The sequence below is a fragment of the Ranitomeya variabilis genome, chromosome 2 (assembly GCF_051348905.1).
Source record: "Ranitomeya variabilis isolate aRanVar5 chromosome 2, aRanVar5.hap1, whole genome shotgun sequence".
Lineage (NCBI taxonomy): Eukaryota > Metazoa > Chordata > Amphibia > Anura > Dendrobatidae > Ranitomeya > Ranitomeya variabilis.
Genome location: NC_135233.1, coordinates 256222371 through 256237076, shown reverse-complemented (window position 1 = coordinate 256237076; position 14706 = coordinate 256222371). Strand labels below are relative to the sequence as shown.

The window sequence follows — 14706 nt, the reverse complement described above, 5'->3', positions numbered from 1 at the left end:
TGTTGCTGGGTTGTTAGGATGTGTATCCTCAGTAACCAGATGGTCCTGTATTCCTCCGTGTGTCTCCCTCCACAGTGATTTAGTCCTTTTCTCTTGCAGATGTTCTGGATCTGGAGTCTGCCGCGGTGTCTCCTCTCCTCCCTCGTAAGGAAAGGGTTGGTGCAGCTGATGGCGGCCCTGAGGATGAGCGGCTGCAACCCAACAGTAAGAAAACCAATCTCTTCAGCACACTGATCAAGAGGAAGAAGAAAACCGCTCCCACGCCACCCAAGCGAAGCAGCTCCTTCCGAGAAATGGAGCCGAGGTGCCTGGAAGGTGACTGCAGAGACACCAGCAATGGAGGAGATATCGATTCCTCAAAATTCCCAAGTAACGGGACTGCCATGACCAACGGCTCAGTGCAGGGTGGTACGCTCTTCCTAACCCCACACTGGAAAAAGTCAATCTCAATTGTAGGACGGCAGCCACCGGCAGCAGAAGATGATGGGGGCGGCACCAGCAGCAAACGCTTCCAGAGGTCGTCTTCTGCCTCATGCATGCCGCTGGGGTCCAAGGACATGGAGTGGAAATCGGTCACACTGCCTCGGGAGCTGCCCTCTACCAGGCACATGATGGACTTGTCTAGCTCCGGAGGTGTCCAAAAAGCGGACAGACCAGCCCTGCCCCGTAAAAGAGGCAATGAGGGAAAACAAGACTTTGCTTGTTCAAGGGGGGCCATTACACCACCTCCCCGCCTTCCCAAAAAGCCAGAGGAGCCAACGGATGAAGTCTTTAAAGATGCTGATCAAAGTCCGGGCTCCAGTCCTCCCAGCCTAACACCAAAATTACCGCGTAGGAAACCTTGCGGCCCGACGACTTCTTCCACCTTACAAAGAGAGGAGGGTGGGAGCGTAAAAACTGCTTCTGAGTCAGTTTCCACTGGGAAACAAACTTCCAGTGTTGGGAAAACCGAGACCGAGCTTCGTCTCAGGAGACTCAAAACCACCGAACAGGCAACCAAGGACAAAGTGAAAGTGATGAAGATTAAGCCGAGCCCCCCTTTACCACTGTCCAGCCATACCTCCCCATCTTCCACCAGCATCGGGGCAAAATCTGCCAAGATCTCCCCCCAAAGCCTTAACCATGACACCAGCACCAATGAGCCAAAGCACAAGGCCACCAACCAGAGTGAAGACCACTTAAGAACAAGCCCTGCGGTGACGGAAAGTACCAAGAAAACCGCGTCCGCCACCAAGCCCATATCTACAGAGAAGCGGGCCGGCGCCCAGATGGGGACGGAGCCCCCCCAGTCGCCGGCATCGTCCTCATCCTCCACTGCTTTCATTCCACTCATCTCCACCAGAGTTTCCTTGCGCAAAACTCGACAACCTCCCGAGAAGCTGCCGAGTGGAGCAGTCACCAAGGAGACCTTGTTGGAGAGCACCACGTGCCTGCGGGCAGCTATCAACCGGAACTCTGAACAGATGGCCAGCCACAGTGCCGTGCTGGAGGCTGCCAAGAACCTCCACGCCTTCTGCACCTGCTATGTGGATTCCATTCAGCAAATGAGGAACAAGTTTGCTTTCCGAGAAGCCATGAGTAAATTGGAGAACAGTCTCCGTGACCTGCAGATCTGCCCAGCCGCCGCGTCCACGGGCGGAGGACCTGCCACTCCTCAGGACTTTACCAAGCTGCTATCATCTGTCAAGGAGATAAGCGATGTGGTTCAGAGGTAGCACTTCAACGTGGAAGACCACACCGATATAAAAGCTATGCATCCCAGACTGGTGGTCTGCACTCTGCCCCTGGCATTCACAGGTGGCTGCACATCACCCCTCGCCTTCACTTTTGGTTTCACTTGACACGGACCTCCAAGGTCTACAGGTTCCTTCCTCTCATTACGGACGCTTTGCAGCGCTGTGACCTCCACTCCCTGCACCAGCCACTCTGCCAGGTATCGAGGAGGGAGATCGTCTACCTTCCCCCACTGCATATATGAAAGTGGCAAGGAGTTTTTTGGCTCTTGAAACATTCCGGAAAATGACCCCTCGCACATCAGCGGCGCGGTCTTCCCTTAACCTTCCCCATGTGTCCACGATGGTGCGAGATGCCGCCTTCAAGAAGCAAAACTTCACCATTTTAAGTGCAATTTCCTTTCTTCCTTTTTTCGTATTCTTTTTAAAACCAAAATCGGATAGACGGCGGTGCCACATGTGGCTGTATCAGTGGTCAGCGATGATCGGGGTTCCCGAATCTGCACTCGAAGCCCTTCCCCTGCCCACAAGAGACTAAACCAGCAGTGCCTCCCCCTGACACCATCGTGCCCGTGAATTATACTGCAGCCTCTCTTTTTAGTCATTTCTGTGTAGATTTCTGGTTCGTCCTAATTTCTTCTTCCCAAGCCTGTACAAGTTTTATCTATGTATGTCTATATAACGTGCACACGTAGATGCCTTCTGCGAAGAGGTCCGCCTCTGGGGCTGAAAGGGTAAAGGTGCCTGTAATACTGGCGGCCGGGCTGCGTGACGAAACGTCCAGGGTCAGATGCCATTTATTACAATTTTTTATTTAATCGCCTTTCAGTGTCAAAGGTCGTGTCTGCCTCACTGGTCACTCTGTAGGAGCCCCCTAGGGCACATTGGGCCCGTGCTATTGCGGCTGCCCGTGATGGTAATCAATGCCTTTTTCAGCGCTGCGTGCTGTTGACTTACTCGTCTACTCTATGCAACCATTAATAATCTCCTGCCCCGGCTAAGCCATGCCGTCCAAGGCGATCGATAATATGACCATATAATACATGAACATGTACATTATTTACCTTGTACTCCAGAGCTGCGATCACCATTCTGCAGCTGCTGATTGATGCAAGAGTTGCTCCCAACAACTTGAACATCGCACGATGCAAATTCCCAGTGCAGACGCCGAACAGATTTCGGCTCCTGAAGCTACAGAAAGCAGCACCGGAGTGTGACGCCGGATGAGTACTGTTCACAGCTGGAGATAATGTCACCTGTAATATGAAATGTGTTTTTATAAGTTTTGCCGTTTTTTTTCTCTCCGTTAAACGAGGTTTCATGAGTAGACTGCTTGCATTTGTTTAACGCCGTGTGGCAGCTTTAACTGCTCAGACCCACGGGCATGCACACAGTGGATGGCACAGGCGTCTAACCGCCTCATTACCATGGTGGCAGCCATTGCTGGATCGCGGCTTTCTGCAAATTGCTGTTTCGTAGACTCTGAGATAAAAATCGCAGATGTCCAGTCCAACTGGCGGCACAGCGAGGGCAGCACTTGGCGCAAGGTACGGCCTTTATACACCTATATAGCATTCACATCCAGGGGCCACTCCTCCGCTCACGTGTCACTGGCGATGTCACTTCCTGTACAGAACTTTACTTTTCTGTGATGTCACATCTGTGGCAGTTTTACAAATTTGTCAAAATACAAAACATTTACATATTCCCGCCTCCGTGTCTAATTTAAAGGGGTTGGGCAGAATTAGGAGGCGTGGTTGTGGGGGGGATGAGGGGGCAGTTATTGCAGAAGCAATGCCACTCCTGTTATTGCAAATCAGTAACGTAAGTGATAGTGATTTGAAAACTGTCATTCTGGTTGTCATAGTTATAGTCAAGAATTAAATCTTCCATTCTTTAGGCTGCAGGTGACATCCAGAAAACTCGAAATAAAATTCTGCAAATTGTAAATGAGGATCACTACAGCCATAACATTAATACCAGGGAAGAGAGTAGCGTAATATCTGGTATATGACGCAGCCGCTTCCCAATATACGGTGGGTCTCACGGTGTGTTCCTGGTATACAGGTCTTGTGCATTGTTCCCAATATATGGTGGATCTCGCGGGGTGTTCCCGGTTTACGGGTCTTGTGCGTTGTTCCCAATATACAGTGCGTCTCGCGGGGTGTTCCCGGTACATGGGTCTCATGTGTTGTTCCTAATATACGGTGGGTCCCGCGGGGTGTTCCCATTATACGGGTCTTGTGCGTTCCCAATATACGGTGGGTCTCGCGGGGTGTTCCCGGTATACGGGTCTTGTGCTTTGTTCCTAATATACGGTGGGTCTCGCGGGATGTTTCCGGTACATGGGTCTCATTCGTTGTTCCCAATATGCGGTGGGTCTTGCGATGTGTCCCCGGTATATGGGTCTCATGCATTGTTCCCAATATATGGTGGGCCTCGCTGGGTGTTCCCGTTATACGGGTCTTGTGCGTTCCCAATATACGGTGGGCCTCGCGGGGTGTTCCCGTTATACGGGTCTTGTACGTTCCCAATATACGGTGGGTCTCGCGGGCTGTTCCCGGTATATGGGTCTTGTGCGTTGTTCCCAATATATGGTGGGTCTCGTGGGGTGTTCCCAGTATACGGGTCTCATGCATTGTTCCCAATATACGGCGGGTCTCGCGGGGTGTTTCCGGTACACGGGTCTTGTGCAGTGTTCCTGGTGTACAGCAGTTCTATATGTGGCTGATGGGCCTCGGTCGCTGGGAGACTCTTCGCTGCAGTATACATCATGTCACAAAGTAAATATTACTGCCTACCCTTTACTTGTTTGCAGATAAAGGGATGAGCAAGTGATGGCAGCCGATGTATCGTGTGTGCTATCGATCCGCCGCTTGTTGACTTTGGGAGGAGGGTGTGAGGGTATTTGCAATGAAGCGCTCACAGCTTAATCAGCCTGTAAAATCCATACCTTCCCATGATGGGGATGAGGCAGACATCGCAGGAGGGGAAGATTGACGTTTGGTCTAATTACATTAACTCTTTCACAAACTATGTGGCCAGTACCTTCAGGAGAGGAGAAAATAAAAGGACTCTTCAATAAAGTAGATAAAATATAGCTTAATAATTAATTTGAAAGTATACCACTCAGGGACATATTAAAAACAAACTGCCAACATGACCAGTGTGCTTAATTGTACTCCAAACCCTAAGATGTAATAAACCAACATGCCATAGGCAAGACCAGAATTGGGAACAGTCTCACCAATGTGAGAGAACACAACATATATTAAATCAGCCAATAAAAGAGAAAAAAAAAATCGAATGGCTCTAAGAAATATGTCTACTTTGTGGTGAAGTAGATGAGCTCTGAGTCCACGGCCCATAGCAAAGTGAAAACACGATGAAGGTGCTTGCTGAAGAAATCGCACATGAAGCAATCCAATGAAATGAAAAGGAAAAAAAGAGCAGCAACACTTCGTTCTTTCGTGGCATGTAAACCTTAGTTCTTGATTACAAAAAGTTTTTCATGGACATGGTTCTACAGGCAGGACAAGTGCAGATAAAACAGGCAAAAGGGCAGGATGATGGCCATTTTGCGTTAAGATAGGCAACATGCCATTGAATAGAAATAGGGCCAGTCTCACCAATGTGGCAGAGGATAATCCCTGCTGTTCCAAACAACAATCATCAGATAAGGGGAGGCAGTCATTCCTGGCATTACCTTAAGGGCTCATACTCCTCTGCGTTAAAAATGGACAAGTGCAATCCAATAAAAAAAGCAGATAGCATTCTTCCTAAGCTATAAATATTATCTAACAGCTGTCTATTTAGCCTTTACTGGTTGTTAACCAGGGTGCCCCCCCCCCCCCCCCCAAAAAAAAAAAAAAAAATGAGGCATGTTCTTGAGGTTTGGAGAGGGTGTCCGGAAGATCAAACCCGGGATCCCCGCAAGAGACTCACCCTTGTCCTGGTTGACCTTGGACCCGGATGCCTCCAAGTAGCTCTCCACTTCTGACATCACCACCATCACCTCCTCTTGCAAAGAAACAAAGACTGTGACATCGTCTGCATAGGCCACTACCCTCAGGATAGCCTATGGCGCGCCACCGTGCCCATCCTCTCCCCTGCCACCGGTCTCCAATTGACCGTTCTGAAGAAAGGGATGATCGCAAACGTGTAAAGCAAAGGGCTAAGAGGGCTGCCCTGGCGGAAACCAGATCATACCCTGAAAGGTTGTCCAATCCACCCATTTACCAGAGGGAAAGTCTCAGCCCCTGAATTCCCTCCTTCCCAACAGGTGCGAGTAGTATGAACTGAGGACCTCCAAGAACCCTGATCTGGACCTAATCAGGGATCCCGTACTTTCTATCAGCCCCGTCGCTATCTCACTGACATCCCGTCTCCACTATGCGCGTGAACACGCGGCCCTGCGTTTACGGACATGCGGCGCGTCTTTTTAGAATACAGCATGTCTGTTTACTGTCATGGTTAGGACAAGGTTAATGTCCTGTTCTCTCAGGGTTAATGTTGTTGGCCTCTTTCAAGATGGGAGGGCTATTTATACTCGCTCCTAACCTGGTATCCTTGTCAGCTATAGGTTTTCTGCAGTCTGTATGCTTGACCTCTGAAGTGTGTACTGGCTTGCATAATGTCTTACTGTCACATGCTTTATTCGTTTTCCTGGATTACTGACTTCTGGCTTGGCTTCTGACTATTCCCTGACTCTCCCTGTTGGTATCTTGTAATCGCCTGGCTATGACCTCTGCTTGTTTCACTATTTTATGCTTGTTCCTTCTTTGTTTCCCGGCGTCTGGCTCCGCCCCTGACTGCCTCCCACTCTGTCACATGGTCTAAGGTCCTGTTGCTTTACCTGATTACTCTGTCTCATGTGGAAGGTCCCGTTTGTGATCCGGTTAGTTACCCGGTGTCTGGTCCAGCTGGGAGCAGTTTCCCCTGCAGCATTAATACCCGAGTAGCGTGATATTTACCTTGCGGTGACGCTCCGTCACTGCAAGGTAAATAACAGGGTCCTACGTATAGGGTGTGGCAATCGCACGTACAGAAGGGGACGGCTCTTTGGGCGGAGCAGGTTTTCCACTCTGTCCAAACCGCCGACAATCCAGACCGTGGATACGCACCCTAAGTGTCAGGCGCGTTGTACTTCCCGTAGTTCCTCTCAAAAACCAAAGCTGCGTGCCTATCGTACTGACACCTCTTCAGCAAGGACTTTACACTGGAGATCTCGCTGCTACATCCAGTCAAGACGAGATGGTCAAGATTACTCCGGCTCTGTTACAGGCGATCCCTGTTCAGACTTCTGAGGTTCGAGAGTTGTCGGAATAATCTCGCCACCCGATGTTTGAACATATCCCACCACTCTGACTTAGTGTTACTTAGGTCCAGCAATGGTACCTGGCTCTGAAAAGATTCCCCAAAAGACCGTCTTACAGCTTCTTCCTCAAGGAGTGACGAATTCAGCTTCCAATAACCTCTTCCCATCCGAGGAGTCTAACGCTCAGAGAACACATAAACACGACTCCTCCACAACAAACAACGGTGAGAAGGCCTTCTCCTTCAAATAAAACCTGTCCTAGACCTGCACTGACTACCTCTACAAAAGGAGAATCATGTGTTGGATGTATTGTGCCGGATGTGGACATCCACTAGGCATGCGTCACTTACTATCCTGTTTAGTGTGACGCAATTGTAGGCCAGCCGGTCTCTGGAACCTCTTCTATCACAGGGTCTTGTGACATTGTTGAAATCCCCTCCAAAGACCACCTGCTGATTCGAAAATAAGAAAGGTTTGATCTTCATGAAGAGACATTTGCAGTCCCACTTGGACTGGGGACCATAGATGTTAATGAGCCGAAGCTCCTTCCCCCCCATTGAGACATCTAGGATCAAGCAGCTCCCCATTTCTAATTCGATTTATCATCTGCATTCAACCGCTGTGGTCTTAAAATGGACCGCTATACGGCTTGGCTGCAAGAGACCAGTAGGAGGGTCCATGCCTCCACTTCCACATTGCTTTATGCATGTTTGGTAGGTCAGTCAACCTGGTCTCCTGCAAAAACAAAATGGTGGTGTCAAGTTGGCCGAGAAAATGAAAAGCTGTATACCTTGCCGCGTCTGACTTTGTGCTGGAAACACTAATGGTTGCCAGCGTCAACGTGGTGGGTGGCACCATAATGATTGATTGAATTAGATAGCCTTTTTCTTCTCACCCCCAACAGTTTCACCCTCTGACAATGATGAGCTTTTAATGCGTATCAGACAAACACTCATCCATTCTGTCCTTACATACACTCTGGCCCTTGCCTGGTGGTCCTGAGGTAGTCTCTCCCGAGAAGAAGACTCGGCAACCTCCAGAGCCTTGACAACCTTGTCTGCAACCTCCGGCCTGGGTCTCTGTACTCCCCCTCTGGAGGGGAGTCCTGGAAGGCCCGGAACCAGTTGGAGAGATCCACCAGAGAGGGGGCGCCTGGACCTTCCAATTGCACCTGGATCAGGGCCTTAGAGTCAGATGGGTCGCACTCAAGGAGGAGGCTCGAGGCCCGGACACCCTCTTACCCATGGTTGTTTTCCTGTTGCCCTTTTTCTGTGACCATATCCCCCTCATCCAGACTGCAGCCGGATGAAGGTTCCTGGGAAGACATGGCGTCCTCTTGCTCTTCCCTTTCAAGTCTCTTGACTTCTTCGCTCAGTTCGCTGTCTTTACGATCCTCAGCTGCAAGTGAAGTACCCGGATCAGAGTTTAAGGATGTTACTCACCACCCCCTGTTCCCATGACGCTGCTCCTGGCGCCTGATTTTGGATGGCGGCAGCTTGCTCCTAACCCTTTCCCTAACTCCTCCGCCCTTACTGGTCCCTTCACCGGCAAGATTTATCCCGGCTTTGGCCTGTCCCGCACTCGCTGCCTTCAGGACCGCATTGGCAAAGGAACGCGGACAGCGACTGAACGGGTGATCGAGGTCACCACACAAGTTACACCTAATCCTGCCAAAGGAAGCAGCAAGATGACCGAGGTCTCCACACAGTGCGCATTTCTGGGTGGTACACTGCGCACTAAAGTGTGTGGGACTGCCGCACCTGTGACAGACCTTAGGCTGCCCCCGGTAGAAAATCAAGATCATGTCCCTCCCCAAAAATGTTGAGGAAGGGATATGGGTAATTGTGTTAGGTCCTGGCCCCTAACAAGATACCATGGTTGTCGCCGTATCGACCAACCCAGGTGGAGATGTTCATACAGGAAAGTGACTCATTACTGGTCAAAACGTTCACCTTCCCGACTGAGTTCTGGCGGGACATTGCGAGTGGAAATAAACCCTGTCATTCTGGGCAATCCTGTGCCAGCTCATGGCGAGACCAGAAAAGCGCAAGGTCCTCCGGTCTCACGAAGCTGACATTGAAGTTGGAGGTCCCATAGGAATGGACCAAGGCAAAGATGTCATATGCCGCAAAGCCCATCCCCAGCAGGACCTCGGCAACCTTCCACCGATCTGGACAGGCATCCTTGCTTATCCACTGGAGATGGGCCACGTTCCTACGGTTACTCCTCTGCTCCGGTGTCAGCAGAGACCAAGACATTCTCTGCCCCTCTATCGCGGAAGGCTGAAAGACCATGTCTCTATCCAGAAAGACAGATCAACCTCCCTCCCCTCTACATTGATGGAACTCTCCCCTTTCCTCAGGGCATTCAGGACGCGTTGTTGCAAGTCACCGTTCCAAGGGCCACCAGACAAGGTTGCACTACTATCCCCAGCAGTGACAGCTCCTGAGTAGCTTAGGCCCGAAGCCTCTGACACTGCTGAGGGGGCAGTGGGACCATTACTTCCCCTCCCCCAACGCCAGTGCTGCTCTCCTCATTCACTCCACTACTCCATCATTTTCTGCACCACTAGTACCAACGTTTACTCCACTACTACTGCCACTATTCACTCCAACCACTACTCCCATCATTTGTTACATCACAACTCCAATCATTCACTCCACTACTACCATCATTTTCTGCACAGCTACTTTCATTCCCCTTACCATCACTGCCACCTCCAATCACCCCATTACCACTATTCTTACCACCATTTGTTCCACTGTTCTCTGCTCCTTCCAGTCACATCCATTCCTCCCTCCCTTGTGTCTGTCAGGTCTGCACTCACACCTGCTGAACCGGGGGAGGGGTGCAGCACCACACCCTCTTTCTTTGGTTTAGTGCTGACTTTCTGCTGTGCTATTGGAACGTCCTGTCCCCTATTGTCCTGGGCAGAATGTTTGTCAGCCGCCTGCCCTGTAGCCACAGACTTCAGGGGTTAAGTGTCCTGTTTGGGCGCCGGGGCACACTGTCACCCTGTTCCAGCAGTGTGCCCAGTATTCTTGGCAGTTTTATTTTCCTGACACGCGGCTCACCTGTCCAAGCCATGCGCCTCTTCTCTATTAAGGCGCAGTGTGCCCCTGTCAGAATAGTGCACACCCCTTTTGCTGCAACATGCTCCTCGGCCCTTCCCCCCGCAGCCCCGATCAGTCGGCCGGCTCAGCTGCAGTGACCAGGGATGGAGTCTGCAGACACCGTCCTCTCGCAACGGTATGTTCATCCCTTCCGTCCTCCTTGGCCCCAGTGATAACCAACTAAGCTGTAGAGTGTTATGATCCGGTGACCTTGGAGTCGCATGAGAGACTTTCTCAGGAGTAGGTGGTACCTGTACTGACCGCAAACCCTAAACTAACACCACAACTAGAAGTAGCCGTGGGATGTACCTAACACGTCCTAGACACCTCGACACAGCCGGAGGACTAAATACCCCTATAGATGGAAATGGGAATTCTATCTTGCCTCAGAGCAGAACCCCAAAGGATAGGCAGCCCCCCACAAATATTGACTGAGTATAAGAGGAAAGACACACGCAGGCAGAAAAACAGGATTTAGCACAAGAGGCACTTCTAGCTAAATAGAAAAGGATAGGACAGAATTCTAAGCGGTCAGTATTAAAATCCTAAAAATATCCACAGCAGATAATACAAATATTCTACATCTAACTAAAGACATAGAAAGTATATCTGCATCTCCTGAGAATCCAGCATGACTGAAAAATCCAAACAAAGTCTAAGCTGGACAAAAACACAATAAATTGCACTGAATTGCAAAGCACACTGCATGTGTGCACAGAGACAAAATCCAGACACTTATCTTAGCTGAATTGGCAGCAGGGCATGGGGAACCAGAGAGAGATGCAATCCCTCCAAGAACAGTGGACAACTGGCAAGGACTCATGGATCCTGCACACCTAAATACCTAATAGAGCTGCAATCAGCAGAAACACCTGGCCTGGATTACAACCCCAAGACAACTGCACTACCACCAACAACCACCGGAGGGAGCCCAAGAGCAGAATTCACAACAGTAGAGGGCAGGGAGGGGAAACTCCACGGGGTCCCCTATGTCTGGCGCCATGAGTACCTCCACAGCCTCGCCCCCTGCACTGTCCCCCCACACACACACACAGACGGCAGCATCGCCGGATGTCCTCCTCTCCCCACTTTGTCTATGCCCCGAACCGATTGCAGAGCCTGTGCCTTTAGGTTTGCTGGGGTTTACACATGTTAGGAACTCGCCACCTTCCGTTCAGTCTCCTTGGTCTTCTTCCTCTTTTTGGTCTCCACTGGTTTGTTCTTCCCGAAGGAAAACCTATTCAAGTTCATAGGCGACTCCAGCTCCCAGATCTCCCTCAGCAGACCACACTCCTGCTCCCTCGACACTCCTGCTTCTGCTCTGTGAGTCCTCTACCGTGAAGGGAACCTGCTTCCCTCTTGTCTCGGGAGCTGCCCCTGACTCTCCTGGCTTGTTCCAGCACGGGGGACTCCAGTCACGACTTCGTCCTCCTCATCCTTGCTTAGGACTCCGGCTGGCGGTTCTCCTGAGGTATCTAACCACCTCATTTTTTGAGAACCACTGCTGGTTCTTAAATCTCTTCAGGAAGGAACCTGCGCTTTTCTCAATCCCCTCTCGGAGGAGCACTAACTGGACCACCTCATCTCTGAGGGCTTTAAACTTCTGGGAGTTGACAGGTCTTTCCTTGTTGGAAGCACGGGTGTTCACGACCTGGGCCTCCTGGAGCTCCACCTTCAGCTGGGTTAGTGCTTTACCATTGTCCTTGTACTCGCGCAACATTGCGACCACTCAGGAGGAGAAGGAACTCATGGACTTGCTGGGGCTCATCTTCCCCCAGGATCTTCCTGGGCTCTTCTTCCTGGGGCCTGGGGTGCCCCTGTCTCCCTCTCTGGCCAGACGATGAGCCGTCTCAGGGTTGGAGTAGGAAGGTATGGTCTTCTTCACCTGTCCTGATCTCCTCACTTTCTCCCGAGCCGGTTGCTGCTGCTCCCCGTCGCCCGCCGGTATAGACGGGAGCAAACCTGGGAGGCGATGCCGGCCTCCCAGGAAGCCTGCCTCTCCCTGGAGAGAAGAGAGGCAGACTCTGGTCCTCCTCCTGGAGTTCCTGAGACAGGCTGCTCGAAGCAGGGTGTGACTGATTGTAGTCTCCTGTCCTACAGTCACCTCTCTCTAGTAATGGCTGATAACAGAGCAGTAGCTTGTGTTTGGCAGGGGTAGAGGGTGCAGTTAGATTCGGTATGTTCCTTTCTCCCTCGTGGTTTCTGGCCCCTGAGATATTAAACGCTTTAACCTTTGTTATTGCCGGCTCCGCGCTTGTTCCTTTGTAGCATTATTATGAGTGCAGGGTTTCTTCGGCCTTTTCACATGAAATTAATTCCTGCAGCGGCTCTCAGGTTGCAGTGTCGACCACCCATGTTATATCTATGTAATCACCCCCGAGCCTCCACCTTCCACAGTGGCTGATACCCAACTCTCTCCTTTATTGAGTGTGTCTTGATAATTGCCAATAATTTCCATCTGCTGTCTATTCCATTTGCACAACAGCATGTGAAATTGATTGTCAAACAGTGTTGCTTCTTAAGTGGACAGTTTGATTTCACAGGTTTGATTTACTTGGAGTTATATTCTGTTGTTTAAGTGGTCCCTTTGTTGTTTTAAGCAGTGTATGTACACAGTGACTGCACCAGCAGAACAGTGAGTGCAGCTCGGGAGTATAATACAGGATGTAACTCCGGATCAGTAATGTAATGTATGTACACAGTGACTGCACCAGCAGAACAGTGAGTGCAGCTCGGGGGTATAATACAGGATGTAACTCAGGATCGGTATTGTAATGTATGTACACAGTGACTGCACCAGCAGAATAGTGAGTTCAGGTCTGGGGTATACAGGATGTAACTCAGGATTGGTACAGAACAAGTAATGTATGTACACAGTGACTCCACCAGCAGAATAGTGAGTGCAGCTCTGGAGTATAACAAAGGATGTAACGCAGCATCAGTACAGGATAAGTAATGTAATGTACACTGCTCCAAAAAATAAAGAAAACACTAAAATCTCACATCCTAGTTATCACTGAATGAAATATTCCAGTTGTAAATCTTTATTCATTACATAGTGGAATGTGTTGAGAACAATAAAACCTAAAAATGATCAACGTAAATCACAACTAATATCCCACGGAGGCCTGGAGTTGGAATGATGCTCAAAATCAAAGCGGAAAATGAAGTTACAGGCTGATCCAAGTTCAGTGGAAAAGCCTCAAGACAAGGAAATGATGCTTAGTAGTGTGTGTGGCCTCCACATGCCTGTATGACCTCCCTACAACGCCTGGGCATTCTCCTGATGAGGCGGCGGATGGTCTCCTGAAGGATCTCCTCCCAGACCTGGACTAAAGCATCCGCCAACTCCTGGACAGCCTGTGGTGCAACGTGACGTTGGTGGATGGTGCGAGACAGGATGTCCCAGATGTGTTCAATTGGATTCAGGTCTGGGGAACGGGAGGGCCAGTCCATAGCTTCAATGCCTTCATCTTGCAGGAACTGCTGACACACTCCAGCCACGTGAGGTCTGGCATTGTCCTGCATTAGGAGGAACCCAGGGCCAACCGCACCAGCATATGGTCTCACAAGGGATCTGAGGATCTCATCTCGGTACCTAATGGCAGTCAGGCTACCTCTGGTGAGCACATGGAGGGCTGTGCGACCCTCCAAAGAAATGCCACCCCACACCATTACTGACCCACTGCCAAAGCAGTCATGCTGAAGGATGTTGCAGGCAGCAGATCGCTCTCCACGGCGTCTCCAGACTCCGTCTGTCACATGTGCTCAGTGTGAACCTGCTTTCATCTGTGAAGAGCACAGGGTGCCAGTGGTGAATTTGCCAATCCTGGTGTTCTGTGGCACATGCCAAGTGTCCTGCACGATGTTGGGCTGTGAGCACAACCCCATCTGTGAACGTTGGGCACTCAGACCATCCTCATGGAGTCAGTTTCTAACTGTGCAGACGCATGCACATTTGTGGTCTGCTGGAGGTCATTTTGCAGGGCACTGGCAGTGCTCCTGTTCCTCCTAGCACAAAGGCTGAGGTAGCAGTCCTGCTGCTGGGTTGTTGCCCTCCTACGGCCACCTCCACATCTCCTGGTGTACTGGCCTGTCTCCTGGTAGCGCCTCCAGCCTCTGGACACTACACTGACAGACACAGCAAACCTTGCCACAGTTCGCATTGATGTGCCATCCTGGATGAGCTGCACTACCTGAGCCACTTGTGTGGGTTGTAGAGTCCATCTCATGCTACCACGAGTGTGAAAGCACAACCAACATTCAAAAGTGACCAAAACATCAGCCAGAAAGCATTGGTACTGAGATGTGTTCTGTGGTCCCCACCTGCAGAACCACTCCTTTATTGAGCGTGTCTTGATAATTGCCAATAATTTCCAGCTGTTGTCTATTCATTTGCACAATAACATGTGAAATTGATTGTCAAACAGTGTTGCTTCCTAAGTGGACAGTTTGATTTCACAGAAGTTTGAAGTATGTACACAGTGACTTCTCTGGTTTTGGAAATGATTTTCCTCTGTTTACACTAAAGGTTTTGGAAATC

The 14706-nt window shown here is 50.3% G+C and overlaps 1 protein-coding gene across 1 annotated transcript in view; it reads left to right on the top strand.

The window, feature by feature from the left end:
- ABL1 (ABL proto-oncogene 1, non-receptor tyrosine kinase) overlaps positions 1-5583 on the top strand; it is a 28114-nt gene extending 22531 nt beyond the window's left edge. Inside the window, 1 exon segment of the mRNA XM_077284732.1 lies at positions 100-5583. Coding sequence (XP_077140847.1) covers positions 100-1715 — 1616 coding nt within the window. The 3' untranslated portion in view covers positions 1716-5583.
- The last annotated feature ends 9123 nt before the right edge of the window (positions 5584-14706 follow it).